The sequence below is a fragment of the Mirounga angustirostris genome, unplaced genomic scaffold (assembly GCF_029215605.1).
Source record: "Mirounga angustirostris isolate CCGP_5_RB_7025 unplaced genomic scaffold, mMirAng1.0.hap1 SCAF_13, whole genome shotgun sequence".
In the NCBI taxonomy this organism is placed as follows: Eukaryota; Metazoa; Chordata; class Mammalia; order Carnivora; family Phocidae; genus Mirounga; species Mirounga angustirostris.
The window spans coordinates 5,908,505-5,926,187 of NW_026991721.1; the positions used below are offsets into that span (position 1 = coordinate 5,908,505).

The 17,683-nt window shown below is 43.8% G+C and overlaps 1 protein-coding gene across 5 annotated transcripts; it reads left to right on the forward strand.

The window, feature by feature from the left end:
* Positions 1-5,100: 5,100 nt before the first annotated feature.
* LOC123840449 (RNA-binding protein 4B) lies at positions 5,101-16,666 on the forward strand. Of its 5 annotated transcripts, none has more exons than XR_010406776.1 (5): positions 5,101-5,293; positions 5,977-6,400; positions 12,944-13,620; positions 15,208-15,369; positions 15,964-16,666. XR_010406776.1 is itself a non-coding variant. In XM_045870179.3 (4 exons), the coding sequence occupies exons 2-3, from the start codon at positions 5,989-5,991 to the stop codon at positions 13,609-13,611; spliced, it is 1,080 nt and encodes a 359-aa protein (XP_045726135.1). In that variant the 5' UTR covers positions 5,101-5,293; positions 5,977-5,988; the 3' UTR covers positions 13,612-13,620; positions 15,208-16,666. The 5 variants fall into 5 exon arrangements, 3 of the variants coding, with proteins under 3 accessions (XP_045726135.1, XP_045726134.1, XP_064432188.1); XR_010406777.1 differs by having other exon boundaries at positions 16,045-16,666; XM_045870179.3 differs by having other exon boundaries at positions 15,208-16,666.
* The last annotated feature ends 1,017 nt before the right edge of the window (positions 16,667-17,683 follow it).

A 17,683-nucleotide genomic window follows, 5' to 3' on the forward strand; every position in this document is an offset into this window, starting at 1 on the left:
AAGCAGATTTAGAAGTATTCCACAGTCAACATGTTGGATAAATGTGACTGGAACAATCTGTTGGGGGACTAAATGGAATAATACATCAGCACTACAACCTTCTCTTGTTCTTCAGGTACAACTGTGCAAAGGAAGAAAAAGTCATACATTGTAGAGTGCTCAGGGAAACAGGGTTTTTCCACTGCAACGGGGCAAGCCTGGGAGTTAGGAGGGGAAGCAATAATGGGAAATTTTAGAAGGAAATGTACATGGGAGTGAGAAATTAGTGAAGAAATGCTCATTTTAGCATGTAAAATGTGAGTGGAAATTGGGCAGCCAAGTACAGCAGTCTTACAGGATGCAGTCAGTCACTGAATGGAGAAGTCACGAAGATGTGCTTTGAGCATCATCTAGGTGGCAAGACATAGAAGAGGATAAACGTAAGGTCAGGAAGTAAGTCTCGAGAGACACCTTCAGATATGAGTGGAAGACAAGGAAAGTTCCAGAAAGAGACCAAATGAAATGGAGCAGTGAGGGCTATGAGAAAGATTAGAGCACAAAAATACAGTATGCGCAGATCTGAGAAATATGGACAGCTAAACGTGGATTATTTGGAGAAAATGGATTTGCCTTCTCACCAAACACGGCCTCCGAGGGTGAACTCTAGATCTGCACTATCCAAGACAGTAGCCATGAGCCACATGTGGCTACTGAGCACCTGAAATTGTGGCTAATCCAAAGTGAAATGTGCTCACAAGTGTAAAATGCTCACCAACTTCAAAAACTGAAGAGGAAAAGAAGAATTTAAAATATTTCATTAAATACTTTTTATACTGATTATATGTTGAAATATTTTAGCTTTATTGGGTTTCAAAAGTATTAAAATGAACTTCAGCTGTTTCATTTTACTTTTTAAATGTCTTTACTGGAAAATTTTAAATTACATAGACGGCTGACCATATATTTCTGTTTGGACAGCCCTGCTTTTGTTTGTCTTTTTAACATTTTATTTTTAAGTCAACTCTACACCCAACGTGGGGCTCGAACTCATGACCCTGAGATCAAGAGTCACACATTCCACCTACTGAGCCAGCCAGGTGCCCCAGGATGGTACCGCTTTAAATTGACTACAGACCTAAATGTAAATAGTAAAAAACATGACTGTTAATAGAGGAAAATGTAGGAGAATATATTTGTGACTCAGGGGGGTAGAAAAGGGCAGCTTATACAAGACTGCAAAAGCACAAACTTTAAGACAAAAATTAATTAGATTCTATAAAAAATTAAGAATTTCTGTTCAATGAAGGGCACCATGGACAAAGTTAATAATTAGTGGAATGACGGAAAATATTTAGAGATCAATGTCTAGAATAAACAAGAAAATCCTGCAAATCAACAACAAAGAGGAGATTGCAACCACTAAGAAAGTTAGGCAAAACATATGAACAGGAAATTTACAGAAGAGCAAACTCAAAAAAACTAAAAAGAGGAGATCCCTAAAATCATCAGTAATCGGAGAAATGCAAATTAAAACAACAGTGCTATATCACTTTATACCTATTAGACTAGCAGAAATTAGAAAACTAGACAATGTCCAACATTGGCAGAGTCACTGATATACAGGGTCCCTCATGTGCTGCAGGTGACAGGGTAGACTGGTACAGTTTCTCCAGAGAACAACCTGGCACTACTTAGACAAGTTAGTTCCATGTATACCCAGTGAGCCAGCAACCTAGCAATTCCACCCTGGGTTTATATCCCCTCAAATTCTCACAGGGATCCAGTAGGGCACACATAATTACTGTAATGATGCTAATAATTGTAACCTTGTTTATAACAGTGGGGCACTGGAGGCAACATGAGTGTCCTACACATAGAGACGGATAGGTCAAACACTATGAGTGGTTGCACATTAGGGAGTATTACCCAGTGGTTAGATGGCACAGAGCAACACAGTGAAAAAACTAAAACAATGAGCCATGCAACACAATTTACATGAACATCTACATAATTTACCCAAATGCACAATCGATGGACCTTGTTTAGATCCACATTAGAAGAAACCAATTGCAAAAAGACATTTGCAACAATCTAGGGGAAATTTTAATATAAAGATTAGATAATATTAGCATAATCCTGATGTTCTAATTAGAGGTAGATAGTAAAGTCCTTATAGGCGAAATAACATCATGTCTGGGATTTGCTTTTTTTTTTCCTTTTTATTAACATATAATGTACTCTTTGTTTCAGGGGTACAGGTCTGTGATTCATCAGTCTTACACAATTCACAGTGCTCACCATAGCACATACCCTCCCCAATGTCCAACACCCAGCCACCCCATCCCTCCCACCCCCCTCCACTCCAGCAACCCTCAGTTTGTTTCCTGAGATTAGGAGTCTCTTATGGTATGTCTCCCTCTCTGGTTTCATCTTGTTTCATTTTTCCCTCCCTTCCCCTATGATCCTCTGCCTTGTTTCTCAAATTCCTCATATCAGTGAGATCATATGATAATTCTTTCTCTGATTGACTTATTTTGCTTAGCATAATAGCCTCTAGTTCCATCCACGTCATTGCAAATGGCAAGATTTTTTTTTTTTAAGATTTTTATTTATTTATTTGAGAGAGAGACAGATAGAGAGCATGAGAGGGAGGAGGGTCAGAGGGAGAAGCAGACTCCCTGCCGAGCAGGGAGCCCGATGCGGGACTCGATCCAGGGACTCCAGGATCATGACCTGAGCCGAAGGCAGTCGCTTAACCAACTGAGCCACCTAGGCGCCCCAAGATTTTTTTTTTTGATGGCTGCATAATATTCCAGTGTGTGTGTGTGTGTGTCTGTACCACATCTTCTTTATCCATTTATCTGTTGTTGGACATCTAGGCTCTTTCCATAGTTTGGCTATTGTGGACATTGTTGCTATAAACATTGGGGTGCACGTGCCCTTTGGATCACTACATTTGTATTTTTGGGGTAAATACCCAGGGGTGCAATTGCTCGGTCTTAGGGTAGGGTAGCTCTATTTTCAACTTTTTGAGAAACCTCCATACTGTTTTCCAGAGTGGCTGCACCAGCATGTTTTCCCACCAAGAGTGTAGGAGGGTTCCCCTTTCTCTGCATGGGATTTGCTTTTAAAAACTCCAGTCCAAAAAAAAAAAGTACAGGGATGCCTGGGTGGCTCAGTTGGTTAAGCATCTGCCTTTGGCTCAGGTCATGATCTCAAGGTCCTGGGATAGAGTCCCGCATCGGGCTCCTTGCTCAGTAGGGAGTCTGCTTCTCCCTCTGCCTGCTGCTCCCCCTGTTTGTGTTCTCTCTCTCTCTGACAAATAAATAAATTAAAAAAAAAAAAGTACAGGGGATAGATAAAGTCAGCAGAATGTTGATACCTGTCAAAGCTGGGTCAAGAAACGGTCCAAAAGAGTTCATCATAATATCCTCTATTTGTGCCTTTTTGAAAATGTCCACAATAAAACATTTTTTAAAATGGATAAAGCAAATGCTCACTGAAAAGACATGTCTGGCAAGAACACAAACAAAATAATACACATTAAACTCATTAGAATGGTTGCCTACGAGGGAAGGGGAAGTGAGATAAAAGGGAATAAAGAGTAGGGAAATAGAAGGAGGGAAGGAGATGGAACGGTGCAGTCATGAGAAGGAACAGTATAAAAACGGGAGAAAAGGATGGTGAATGAAATGAAAACCTTAGGTGAAAACTTAAAAGAAAATTAGTTTTGGTGACCTCAGAAAATATGGGGTATTGGGAGAGGTGGACAGAACCCAAAACACAGTGTACGAAGGTGGGCAATAGCAGGTTCAGACTCTCCATTTGCAAAGCAGTCTGGCCTGGAACACAGGGAAGGGACCCAAGATAGAAAACATTAATAGTGAAGATGAGTGGGAGCTATTTCAGAAATGGGTGAGGAGGTCCCCATATATGCTTAAAAAGTCTGAGTGTAGAGAGAAACAGGGAATGACCAAGAGGAGGAGGGAATGGGAGAGGTAGATAGAATTAGCTGGGAGAAATCATGAGTTGTATTAAAATTGGAAGGACAGTGCCTCTTCTGAAATAGCCGGCTGGGAAACAAAAAGAATTCGGTGAAAGAAACATTATCAAAGTAGCTGGGGAGGAGGAGAGAAGCCTGGGGAATTTGTGCCTGATGGTATCAGAAAAGCTTCTATGGAGCCACCACAATGAAGAATGGTGACTGACAACCACCCTGGCATGCTCCACTCAGAGATAAGCTGGATCCATCAATCTCTACAAACGTCTATTCTTTGTTCAAGAGTGACAGTGAGTAATCCTCCTAATAGCTTCTCTTTTACCACCAGGAGGCGCCCTTGCACCACAGCTGAATTTTGAATGCTAGAAAAGTGCCCGGAGTCCCAGCTGCCTAGACCTCCAGCAGCTTGGTGTGGACTTGGGAGACCCTTTCTCACCCCTGTCCCTCCGCCCCGCCCCAAACAAGGAACTTCTCTGGGCCTCTGCACCAAGTATTCCTTTGGTGTATTCACCACGGACCAGGAACTGTGAAGGACACACAATTAGAGCCAATACTGTAATTAGAGAAAAACAGCCCACATATACGCATGAGCAAACAAAACGTGACCGATAAATGTAGGCTGGATACGATGCCTCTTAGAGCTATCCCAGCTCTGCCATCTTTGGTAGTTTCCTCGCCAGCGAATGAGATGCTTGCAATGAAAAATATTAAGTTATATTTAAAGCTCTCCAAAAATTGACTACGTTTGCTTAAAATGTGGCTCTTCCGTGTCTCTAACACGTTGACCCAAGCTACCAAAGTGGCTGACCAGCCCGCTAAGAAAGCCCCCGTTTAGAGGACCCAGTGAGGTAACCCTTTGTCATCAGCTACCTACCCCCACCCCCGCCCCAACTGGCCCAATAGCACGACCCATTGTGATGGTTAGCGACTCCCCGGACTTCTGATTACACCCAGGTAGTGGTTGCTTCCGGAGCCCTTCTGACGCTTGAGCGCCGACCCCCCGCTTCCAGGGTGCTGATTGGCTAGCAGGGGCTGGGGGCGGGCTGACCTTCGCTCCGCAGCGTCGTCACCAGCTGGCCCCGCCCCCGTGTCGGGGCGACTGGGAGCCTAGCCTGGGGCAGCCATTTGTATGCCGCCGCGGGATTGGTCGCCCGGCTCCCGCGAGGGGGAGGGGAAGGAGGCAGCGCGCACTCGCGCGTGCGTGAGCTGGCGCGCGAGAAAGGGCCCGGTCGCGCCGAGGCTCGAGCGGCCGTCGCCATTTTGTGGGGTTCTCTCTGACGCGGGAGCCGCCGCCACCGCCGCCGCCACCCGGAGGTGCGAGGGGGTTTTCTGGGTGTGTGGGGAGCCCGAGGGTGGGCCGGGCTGGGCCTCTGGCGGACGGGACCAGCCCACGGTTTGGGTTTCTCTTGCTGCGGGAAGTCCGGGGAAGACAACGGGAGGAGGCGGGGCCGGGTCTCCGGAGGGGGCGGGGCAGGGGTCGGGTCGAGTCTTTGTTGGGGCGAAAGAGCTGAAGGTTAGGTCGCTGGGGGGGTCCCGGACTGGGGCCAAGGAAGCCTCTTTATTCTTCGAGTATCTTTGAAGGTAATACTGCACGGAGGAGAGGTACACCGATTTCCCTCCAAAACCTCGTTACTAGGGACACTCGAGATATATGCCTCTTGCCCCCTTCTTGAGCTCTTCTCTTTCCTGCCCCCCCCCCAAAAAGAGTATTTTAAGACCTAAAACAGCCAACCCTGTTACTTAAACGCGCCTCATTTCACGGAAGTGATAGACGGTGCAGTGCATGCTGACCCCGACCTCCTGTTGGGGTGTCACACGCATCTCACACTCTTAACGTACAAACCTTTCCTCTCTATTAAGAAAATAATAAACGTTTATGTGAGGGTCTTGAATCTTGAAGGTGCCAAGAACTTCTTTGGAGGATTAAACCAAATGCAATGCACTGAAATTTCCCACTCCACCCCTAACTTTTGGAAATCTTATTTCTTCCCTCCCAGGCTCTTGTCAGGATGGTGAAGCTGTTCATTGGAAACCTGCCCCGGGAGGCCACAGAGCAGGAGATCCGCTCACTCTTCGAGCAGTATGGGAAGGTGCTGGAATGTGACATCATTAAGAACTACGGCTTTGTGCACATAGAGGACAAGACGGCGGCCGAGGATGCCATACGCAACCTGCACCACTACAAGCTACACGGGGTGAACATCAACGTGGAAGCCAGCAAGAATAAGAGCAAAGCCTCCACCAAGTTGCATGTGGGCAACATCAGCCCCACCTGTACCAACCAGGAGCTTCGGGCCAAGTTTGAGGAGTATGGCCCAGTCATCGAATGTGACATCGTGAAAGATTATGCCTTCGTACACATGGAGCGGGCAGAGGATGCAGTGGAGGCCATCAGGGGCCTTGACAACACAGAGTTTCAAGGTGAACTGCTCTGGGGGCTGGGTGGCAGAACTGAGTAGTGGAGTCTAGGTCAAGACAGAGACAAGAACACAGGACCAGGCGGCTGGCAGGGTGATGTCTTCCATTCTATTTTAGCTGGATATAATAGAAAGATTGCACATTTACTACTCTTAAGTACAGTTTACTCTTGGAGAAGCAAACATGCCCTTTTCAGATTTATTTGCCAAGATGTTCCTCAACAACTGTAGAGTCACAGACTGGGTTGCTTTATCACGCAGTCTTCATTTGAGTGCTGTTGGAAGTTAATCTGCCTTGCCAAATGAGTACCTCATGGGAGGAGGGAGGAGAAAAGTCTGGGGATTACCTGCTTTTTTTTTTTTTTTTTTAAAGATTTTATTTATTTATTCATAAGAGAGAGAGGGGCAGAGGGAGAAGCAGGCTCCCCGCCGAGCAGGGAGCCCGACGCGGGACATGATCCCAGGATCCTGGGATCGTGGCCCGAGCCGAAGGCAGTCGCTTAAACCATCTGAGCCACCCAGGCGCCCCCTGCTTCTTTTGTTATGATCAGAAAGCCTTATATTTGAGTTTAAATGCTTAGGGTTTATACTCTTTATGGCCTGGGGTGATAGGTTGTTGTGGCAAAGAGGAACAGAGACATCTAGAGGGATCCCTATATTATAATTCTGGATGGTGAAGCTGGATTTGGGGATGTATCTTTTGAGCGCATTCAAATGTGTTCAGTCTGTCAACTATACAAGCAGGGCCCAAACCCATGCCACCGGACTATTCTCTTCCACTGAGGATTATTTAACCCTAATGGGAAAGAAAGAAAATTTTTAAAAATAGTAGGTTGAATGAAACGTTGGTCCTGTTCTGAAAGGTTCCAAGAAGGGTGTCATGGAGCATGTTGTATAATTTTACCAATTGTAAAGATACGTAGGTTATCATTAATACCCCAGGGTTGTCTGAAGACTGCAGCTGTGCTGTCTAATATGGTAGCCCCTAGGCACATGTGGCTATTAATTAAATTTTAAATTTCAGGTTTTCAGTTGTACTGTACACATTTGAAGCGCTCAGAAGTCACATGAGGCTACTCGTGCCTGTATTAGTGTAAATAGAGAACATTTCCATCATTATAGGAAGTTCTGCTGGACAGCGCTGTTCATTGACCGTGTCATCTTGAGCCACACATTTACAGCCACTTCTCAGGTTCATAAGTTAACACCATTTTTAATGGTGATTTGAGTGCCACTAAAAGGTTTGTTGAAAAGGACTTCTTAAGTGTCTTCTGCTAAACCTAGAAAACAGAAAAGAAATGGCAGAAGAGGAAAAGTTGACCAGAAAAGGGTAAGAAAGTTTGCAAATAGTGTAGATTGCAAATACTGCGTCAAATCTCTCTGGGCTCAGCCAGTGGTGTCCTGGCCTTTAGCTCCTCTCTAAAGCATAGGGCAAAAGTCATACATAACTTGCTACCATTAACGAGTTGTGTGACTTTGGACAAGTGTTTTTAATCTCTCTGTGCTTCATTTTCCCTACTTATAAAATAGAATTAATGATTCCTGCAGTACCTCCCTCACATGATGGTAGTGAGGCTAGAATGAGGTAATAGATGTGAAAGTGTATTGACAGTAAACACTATATGATGAAAGGTGAGTGGTGTTTGCAACGAGTGTGTTTCCATTATGGTTAGAAGCTTATTTAAAATGTGATAGTTCACTTTCCTCACTTACCTATCTTATTTATGTTTGTTTTTCTTTTATTAATTTGGAAAGCTGTTGCACTTCAGACAGCTTTAAGAATATTCTTAGTTATTTTTCACTTGATGGAGATGGGATCATGAATGGACAGTGTGGGGGGGAAATAGGGGTTCTCTCTTGACAGGTAACAAAATGTAAAGAGAATGCAATTTAAGTCGGGTCCAAACTCTGCAAAGATGTCCTAGTAATGTAATACTGCATGTCCTTATTTTTTTAAATATACAATTGAATAAAAGGATAAGGGCAAAAGTATGCATACAGAAGTCAATTAGTTGGGAGGGAGTTGGCTTGGGAAGAATGTGTGTTTTAATAAAGCAGGTTTACTCTAGGAAGTGAATGTTTGAAAAACATCATCGGAAAAGAAGAATCCTTTATTTGGCTTTGATGTTCTTAGCCTTCCACTCTGGAGAAAGCACTCTACCCTGAGTTATACATATAGACATTTTTTATTTATTTATTCATTTATTTTTAAAGATTTTTTATTTATTTATCTGAGAGAGAATGGGAGACAGAGAGCATGAGAGGGGGAGGATCAGAGGGAGAAGCAGACTCCCCGCTGAACAGGGAGTCCGATGCGGGACTCGATCCCGGGACTCCAGGATCATGACCTGAGCCGAAGGCAGTTGCTTAACCAGCTGAGCCACCCAGGCGCCCCCATATAGACATTTTTTATAACCAGCTCTGTTTTGTTGTTTTTTTTTTTTATTAAAAAAAAGATTTTATTTATTTATTTATTTATTTGACAGGGAGAGCACAAGCAGGGGGAGTGGCAGGCAGAGGCAGAGGGAGAAGCAGGCTCCTTAATGCGGGACTCGATCCCAGGACCCTCGGATCATGACCTGAGCCGATGGCAGACACTTAACCAACTGAGCCACGCAGGCGCCCCACCAGCTCTGGTTTTTTCCAGATGACCAGAGAAAGTTTAGCATGGGATAATACGTTGCAGTTTTTTTTTTTAAAGATTTTATTCATTTATTTGAGACCGAGAGAATGAGAGAGACAGCACATGAGAGGGGGGAGGGTCAGAGGGAGAAGCAGGCTCCCTGCCAAGCAGGGAGCCCGATGCGGGACTCATCCCGGGACTCCAGGATCATGACCTGAGCCAAAGGCAGTCGCTTAACCAACTGAGCCACCCAGGCGCCCAATACGTTGCAGTTTTACAGAAAATATAATCCATATACCAGATTGTCACATTTGTCTATAAAGCCTTTTTAGTCATCTCCTAATGAAGGTGGCCTCTTAAGAGTGCCACTTTGAGGGCACCAGGGTGGTTCAGTCGGTTAGGTGGCTGCCTTTAGCTCGGGTCATGATCCCAGAGTCCTGGGATTGAGCCCCGCATCGGGCTCCCTGCTCAGCGGGAAGTCTGCTTCTCCCTTTCCCTCTGCCTGCCGCTCTGCCTGCCACTGCCTGCTTGTGCGTTCTCTGTGTCAAATAAATAAAATCTTAAAAAAAAAAAAAAAAAAGAGTGCCACTTTGAACATCTTTTGAACCTTTATCAACAGTTGCTATTTAGGCTTCTGCATTTATGACTTATAAAAGGAAGCAGCAGAACCTGTTATCCTGGGTCTTTCAAGACCTGTTTCCTCTCCACAAGCAGCAGTGAACTGAACCACTCTTGAGTTGGCAGTTTGCATTGGAAGACAGTAAATAAAAAAGTTGTTCCCAAGTAACAGTTCAAGCAACTGAATTGGGAATGATGCATAAGAGGTTAGGTGTCTTGCTTATCCCCAAATGTAAACAAGCACTAAACTGGAGTGCTGTTTACACCCCCAGCCTTCTCTGGCTCCTGGCACATGATAGCTGCTCAGCACTTAAGACCCCAGGTTGCCCATCTCTCAGCATTTTAGTAATCTTTCCTGTTCCAGCTTTCAAAAGAAAACACTTCTATTAGGCTGGCTTTCTGGGAAATGTTGGCAGCATATTTCACTAACTTTTGCGGAGTTCTCAGAAAATCTTTAAACTTTTGGCCTCTCCAAGTGTAGCAGAGTGGCAGAATTTAATCTTTCAATTTTCTTTGCCCTGGTTCCTTAAGGTAATAAATAGAAGCACAGTATTTTTTAATTGTAAGAACTAAATTAAAAACCTAGTTACAGGGGCGCCTGGGTGGCTCAGTCTAAGCATCTGCTTTCGGCACAGGTCATGATCCCAGGGTCCTGGGATTGAGTCCCGCATCAGGCTCCCTGCTCCACGGGGAGCCTGCTTCTCCCTCTCCCACTCGCCCTGCTTGTGTTCTCTTTCTCACTGTCTCTCTGTCAAATAAATAAAATCTTTAAAAAAAACCAAAAAACCTAGTTACAACCTTTGGAAAGATTGGGGAAAAAAACAAACAACTATCGCTTCTATTACAGATTTTTTAGTTCTAGTTAAAAAAAATTTTTTTACCTGAATCCTTTTTACAGCTGCTACAGAGGTAGATTATAAACACAGATGTTTATAAACTTAGGAGTTCTGTCAATACAGGAATGAAGATTGGATGTAGTAACAAATATCAAGGAAAAATCACTGGGTTTTGTTTCTCAAAAAAAAAAAAAAAATCCAATAACAGGGCCAGAATCTATAAAAGTAAAAAGCAAATTAAATTGAAATTAAAAAAAAAATTTTTTTTTTAAAGATTTTATTTATTTATTTGACAGAGAGCACAAGTAGGCAGAGCAGCAGGGAGAGGGAGAAGCAGGCTCCCCATCCAGCAGGGAGCCCAACATGGGGCTCGATCCCAGGACCCTGGGATCATGACCTGAGCCAAAGGCAGCCGCTTAACGACTGAGCCACCCAGGCGCCCCTTGAATTTTTTTTTTTAGGGAATTTTTTTTTTAAGATTTATTTATTTATTTGAGAGAGCGAGAATGAGAGAGAGAGAGAGTACATGAGAGTGGGGAGGGCCAGAGGGAGAAGCAGGCTCCTCGCCGAGCAGGGAGCCCGATGCGGGACTCGATCCAGGGACTCCAGGATCATGACCTGAGCCGAAGGCAGTGGCTCAACCAACTGAGCCACCCAGGCGCCCTTGAATTTTTTTTTTTTAATGTACTTCTAGGTCTCTGAATTGGCTGCTTTTTAGATTGGCATGGTTACTCCGACTTCAGAATGGGAACAGCTTGTGTCTATCACACAGGTTAATGTCACCATGCATGTTTGAAAACCAAGTAACTTTTAGTCTTCCAGTCTAAATCATAGGGAACTTTACATTTGGGATATAAATTGGGGCAAAAAAATCTGTGTTTCTATTCTAAGCATAATTAGCATGTGGCCCTAAGAATTAGAATGGGAGTATTTAAATCTCTGAAAACAATGGGTGGCTAAGTGCTCCATTCAGAGAATTACTGCCATTTGGTATCTGTTGGCTATCAATGGTGATGGTGGATGCTGCGTCTCTGCTAGCAGCTAGAAGTAAAAACCTGAGCACTTTTGTTTCTGCTAAAGAAGGGGTTTTAAGTTGGAGGTGGCAACTACTTGAAACCGGGGTGGTAGGAATCTTAGACATTGGGCAGAACTGCGTGTGACTAAAGTGACATTACTGCACTAACCCGCTCCCCTCTCAGGGTCAGTGCATGGCGCTGTTCTGGCTGCCGTCCTGAGTCGGGCTGTTTCCAACAGGATGGTGGAGCACGAGGCCTCCTATCGCATAGCTGCATCCAGAACAAGGTCTGTTAAAGAGAGAGCAACTTGCTGATGGCCGAGGGGGGATTTGTTCTGAGCAGCCCTTAAGAGTGATGTGAAGCCCCTGTTCTCTGCATCTGTAGTGGCTGCCTTTTGGCTGCAATTTGAGAAATACTGACTTGATCTCCAAAGTCTTAGGCAGTTTGGGACTAAATACTGCCAACAATATTCCTTTCCTCAAACTGCTCTTCAAGACCTTGGATGCTTTCATCAGCAAAGATTGTTTCTTCTCTTAGCTGTTCGTAGTGCTGGCCATTCCTGGAAGAATGGATGTTGCTTGTTTGTATGGGTGCCCAGAGGCTTTTAGGCAAATGCTGCATTTTTCTAACAAGTAGATAATCCCCTATGAAGAACTGTAAGCGACGTGGCAGGATGAAGTGCTGAATTACATGGGAACACACGGTCCCTAAGAAACCAGTACTGCTTCAGTATCTTTCTAATTCTTGCTGTTGAGAGACCTTGGTCAGGTTTTCTTTTCCCGCAATAGGCATGGATTTGCCCTTGCTGAAAAACATGGGGGTGGGGTTGAAATCTGAAGGGTCGCATAACTCCTAGAGGTACTGAGGTGAAGCAGATGATGAGCCCAGGTGTGGTTTGTGTATCCAACATAGCCTTCTGGTGACACCTGCAAAAATGTCTGGAGGAAACGAGATGGAGAGAAGATTGCCGTGGTTTTTAAGCTACAGTAAATGCTGAGGCCTTATATTGCCCTGAGTAAATCAGTGAGAGGTTGGTAAGAAGCTTTTCAAATCTGGCATAACTGAGGTTTTGTTGGCGATTTGATTTGGAAGAATTGGCAGGTCTTGAATCGTTACAGTTATAATCAAGTCTTAGCAGTGGTAAGTGGAAAATTTTTCAGTTTCTGTGTTGGGGGACAGGGGAAAGGAAGGGAAAGTTGCAGACACAGAAGTAGGGAATCCGGCTACCTGATGTAAGTAGAAAGTATTGACTGGTCTCTGCGGACTCACATTTTCTAGCTCCCATCTGTATTAAAACTTCACTTCAACTTCTTCTGGAGGGGATTGCTGAGAAAGGGTTGTAGGAGCGTGTGTATGTATGTGTGTCTTACACCAACTAGTTTACTTTCATTTGGGGGAGGATTAAAGAATGTCAGTGAGTTATAATCAAGTCTTCTTACATCTATTTCCTCAAGGCAAAAGAATGCACGTGCAGTTGTCCACCAGCCGGCTTCGGACTGCCCCTGGGATGGGAGACCAGAGCGGCTGCTATCGGTGTGGGAAAGAGGGGCACTGGTCCAAAGAGTGTCCAGTAGATCGTACAGGTCGTGTGGCGGACTTTACTGAGCAGTACAATGAACAGTATGGAGCGGTGCGCACGCCTTACACCATGGGCTACGGGGAATCCATGTACTACAACGATGCTTACGGAGCGCTCGACTACTATAAGCGTTACCGGGTCCGCTCTTACGAGGCAGTGGCGGCGGCGGCGGCGGCCTCTGCGTACAACTACGCGGAGCAGACCATGTCCCATCTGCCTCAAGTCCAGAGCACAGCTGTGACCAGTCACCTCAACTCCACTTCTGTTGATCCCTACGACAGACACCTGTTGCCGAACTCAGGTGCTGCTGCCACCTCGGCTGCTATGGCCGCTGCCGCTGCCAACACTTCCTCCTATTACGGAAGGGACAGGAGCCCCCTGCGTCGAGCTGCAGCTGTGCTCCCCACAGTTGGAGAGGGCTACGGTTATGGGCCAGAGAGTGAGCTGTCTCAGGCTTCAGCAGCTGCACGGAATTCTCTGTATGACATGGCCCGGTATGAGCGGGAGCAGTATGTGGACCGAGCGCGGTACTCAGCCTTTTAAAAACTGGAGGTGAGAGTGGGGCCGGTGTGGTTAAGAGAATGTAGTTTCCGTGAAAGGGATCTGTGCTGCATAGAGGAGGCTAAAGCCACCTGTTTGCTTGCTGTCAGGACAGTAGCCAAGAGAGAGAAATTTATGTATTAGTCTTAAGTATTTCTCTAGCTTAGGCCAGAGGTTCATTTGGCCTGTTGAGGTTTTTTAGTATAGGACTCCAACCAACTTGTTCCTTCGGAGAGAACAACAACAAACTCAGTGAGAATATTATTTAATCAAGTGTAAGCAATCTGGGTTACAGAAACATAGTTAAAAGAACATTTGTTGAGTGCCCTTCCTGTACGTTATGTCATTTAATCTACACAAAAAGCCTTTAAGATATTTTCTCTTATACAGAGAAGGGAACGAAGGCTCAAGAGAGATTAAGTACTTTGCCTGAAGTCATCTGATAATTGAGAGGTAGTCAGAATTCAAACTCAACCGTGTGGACTCCAAAACCCCTCTCTCTTCCCACTAGAAAAGTCATTGTGGTGTAAGCGGAAGAGTACAGGTTCAGGAGGTAGTAATGAATGTCACAGTGAGAATTTTAACTACAACTTTATTTCTCACTTGCCAGTAGAACTACTCCTTAGGTCATTAGTTTTATCAGAGGAAACTCTTCTAACATCCTAATCCTAAATCTGTAAGCCAGATAAAGTCCTATAAGCTTCAGGTGTTTAGTTCTAAGGCCCTTGAAAGCACAGGGTTTTGGTGCCACTTCCCGTGGCGTCCTTTCCTTATTACTAATCCAGAGCACTTTATCCTGCACGAGCACCTGAAACCATATTTCTGCATGGCCTGTTACTATCATTTAGAGCCCCAGCACTTCCCATTTTTTCCAGCAATTTTTGTTTTGGTTTTTGTTCAAGAGGAACACATAAGGGACTAGATAAGTGTGTATAAAATCCCACTGGTGGTGACCCCAGAAATTTAATTTTTCCTACTTCAGAAAATGTATACCAAAGATGTTGGAATGGCAAGATTAATTAGTAGGATTATCTAGACAAATTTCATCTGAGTGGAAATGGCATCATGACAACTTTCTATTCTCCTGGTTTTTCCTTGTACCTTGAAACTGAGCATCACTTGAATAGGAGGCCTACTCAAACAGGAGTTTCCACGTTTCCTAACTTATCCCTTTGGTATATATGTGTAGAAGAAGAAAAAGCAAGAGGAATTTGTCCTTTTATGTAGTGGGAAGCAAATAATGGTTTGAACCTGTGATAAATTATATCTTGTATGACCATGACAAGACTGGGATCTCCTGAGACCATTGTGTAGCAGAGTCTTCATGTGCGTAAAGTACATACGCTTACGGCTTGTGTAGTTTGCCTTAATTTTTACTTCTAATGCAGCTGGATCTGCCACGAAGTGGGATATTTCTCTAAAGGTGGTGTCATCTACCAGATAACTTGTTTTCCTCGAATGTGTTTTATAGTTAAATTAGTATATTGTAGTCTTTAGAAGGGTATAGCTAAGGTATTTTAAAGTGAATTTTGACTGCAAGCAGTGGTTGTTCAACTAACCTCTTTTTAGTGATGACTTTTAAAGAAACTTACCTTCCAGGTGTGAACCTCAAATGGACTGAATAACCCTGAGTTGGTTGCAGTCCCAGGAGCCTGATGTTAATGAGGCTGCCAGGATGAAATACTCCAGAACTGTTGGGGATCTGAATTTGGGTCTCACCCTAGCAGAACTGATTCAAGAACGTCACAACTTTTGAAGTCGGTTGGTACAGATCAAGACCAAGATTTGGCCCTTTGTCTGTAATAAGTAGAGGAACTTGGTGTGAGTTAACTTTTTTCCCCCAGCCATTGGTGTCTGGAGTTCCCATCATCAATGGAAGAATTAGAGAATTTTAGGATTTCTTCTTTTGATTTGGTAAGGGTGAGTTGACCAAGTAGGGGAACTACTGGAGTTATGGCTCTAAATCTGTGACAGTATGACATATAGGTATGTTGGAGGGTGAATGAACTGTTCCTTGATACCCTTTGTGATTGTCATTTCTGAAAACTTGTTTACTATGAAAGAATAAAATGAAACAAATGTAGAGTGTAGCACAATTGGCCATATTTGAGATCTTGACATCATCTACTTTTTCTGGACATAAAAACTAAATTATGGTTTTTGATAGTATCTGTGTATGCCCTTTGTTGCAGTGACAGTAGCCTTTTATCACCAACACAGCAGTCTTCCAGATAGATTGCTTCTTATTCTATATATAGCTATAAGTAGATTCCTTGGTAATTACACAGGATATAAGTTTGAGCCAGTCTGACTTGGTTTTGTTTTGTTCTTTGTTCTTTTCCCCCTGGAATACAGGACGGGACCAGGGCCCTTGTACTCGGAGCCAAGCTGCTCTCCAGGCATTGTGTAAGCCTCTTGTGTTGTGCTCTCTTTCAGGTAGGATAATTGCGGACTGAACCCTCGGGCTGCGGTCATATATGAGAACTTGCTCCGCGCGGTCCCCTTTGCCGGGATGTTTCCATTGCTTCATGTTTCAGTAAACAAAGGAGTTTGTGACCAACTATGTTTTCTTTCTTAATTTAATTCTTCTAAGTTGACTTTTCTACTTTTCTTTCCTCCTGATACTAGTCTCTGTAGCCTTTCACTCTATTCCTTATATTCTCAGCCTCTGAGCAGCCCTAGGTAAGGATTATGCTGGCATCCCCTTTTTCCTGTACAGGGGAACCCCTCTTATCTTGCTTTCCTTAGGAGTTGAACCCTTCTCCCTGTCTACCTGCAACATCTCCTTTCCCTTTAAAATGACCATGTAGTGGCAAGCGACCTTTTACTCTCCTCTGTTAGCTCTGGACTCTAACATTGAAGCTAATCTTTTGAAACTGCTAGGACCATTGGGGTTTTGGGGGTGGGGGTTGTTGTTGTTTTGTTTGTTTTGTTTTTTTATGTCTGACCTGTGATCGTGGTACAGCATTAGCTGAAATTTAGCCTTGTTTTACTCCACTCCTCCCACTTTTTTTTTTTTTAAATATTTTGACAAATAAACGTTTCTAACACTTAAGTACCTTTTTGTGTTGTTATTTACCACCAGTATCTTCTGGTTCATTCTTAGTTGTGCTGCTGAAACTCTAAAATTTGAATGAGTAGATGCCGGAAATTTAGATGTAGAAGGACTGATTTAGTGAGGTCTAAGTAATTAGGCCTCAACAATGGGTAGAGAAAAGTTATCCAGTATCTTGAGACATTGGTAAGTATGCTACTGCTCATGGGCAGGTTCCTTCTTTCTAAATAACCAGAGCTGGGACACCTGGGTGGCTCAGTCAGTTAAGCATCTGCCTTCAGCTCAGGTCATGATCCCAGGGTCCTGGGATCAAGTCCCACATCGGGCTCGTGCTCAGCAGGGAGTCTGCTTCTCCCTCTGCCTGACACTCCCCCTGCTTGTGCTCTCAGTCTCTCTCTGACAAATAAATAAAATCTTAAATAAATAAATAGTAACAACCAGAGCTGCTCCTTCCACTGTTCAGGCTAGCAAACCCAGGTTAGAACCCCTAGTATCAGGAAAAAGTTAAGCCAGAATATTACCAAGGACCTATCAGGTTGACTCAGTTTGACTTCATAGTATATATTCAATTAAATTCACTTACAAGCTACTTAAAGAGGTCTCCTGTGGTGTTAATATTCTGCTAGGTTTAGACTATAACTAAAATGAAAAATTGTTACAAGAGGTCAAAGAGAACAGGTCACATTTTTAACAGAAAACTAGGGTATTAATGATTAGCAGTGACAACATTCTGCAATTAAATGTGTCCATAGAATTTTTTTAAAGATTTATAGACATTTTATCATTGCTTACGTCCCCATAAAAAACAAGTTTAGTGATGGACTGAGTCCTACTTAAGGACTTATTTATTGAAACCTATATGGAAATGCTAATCTGTAAATTCTGTGAATTTTAATCTAATTTTATAGCATTTCCCCCACATATTTTATATTTAAAATAATCCTGACAAGGGGTGCCTGGGTGGCTCAGTCAGCTAAGCATCCAACTCTCCATCTCAGCTCAAGTCTTGATTTCAGGGTC

What these genes read in the sequence shown, in the direction of transcription:
- LOC123840449 (XM_045870179.3), top strand. Translation starts at nt 5,989, where the DNA reads ATGGTGAAGCTGTTCATTGGAAACCTGCCCCGGGAGGCCACAGAGCAG. An exon ending in TGACAACACAGAGTTTCAAG is followed by an intron (nt 6,401 to 12,943) that starts GTGAACTGCTCT and finishes TATTTCCTCAAG; the next exon opens with GCAAAAGAATGCACGTGCAG.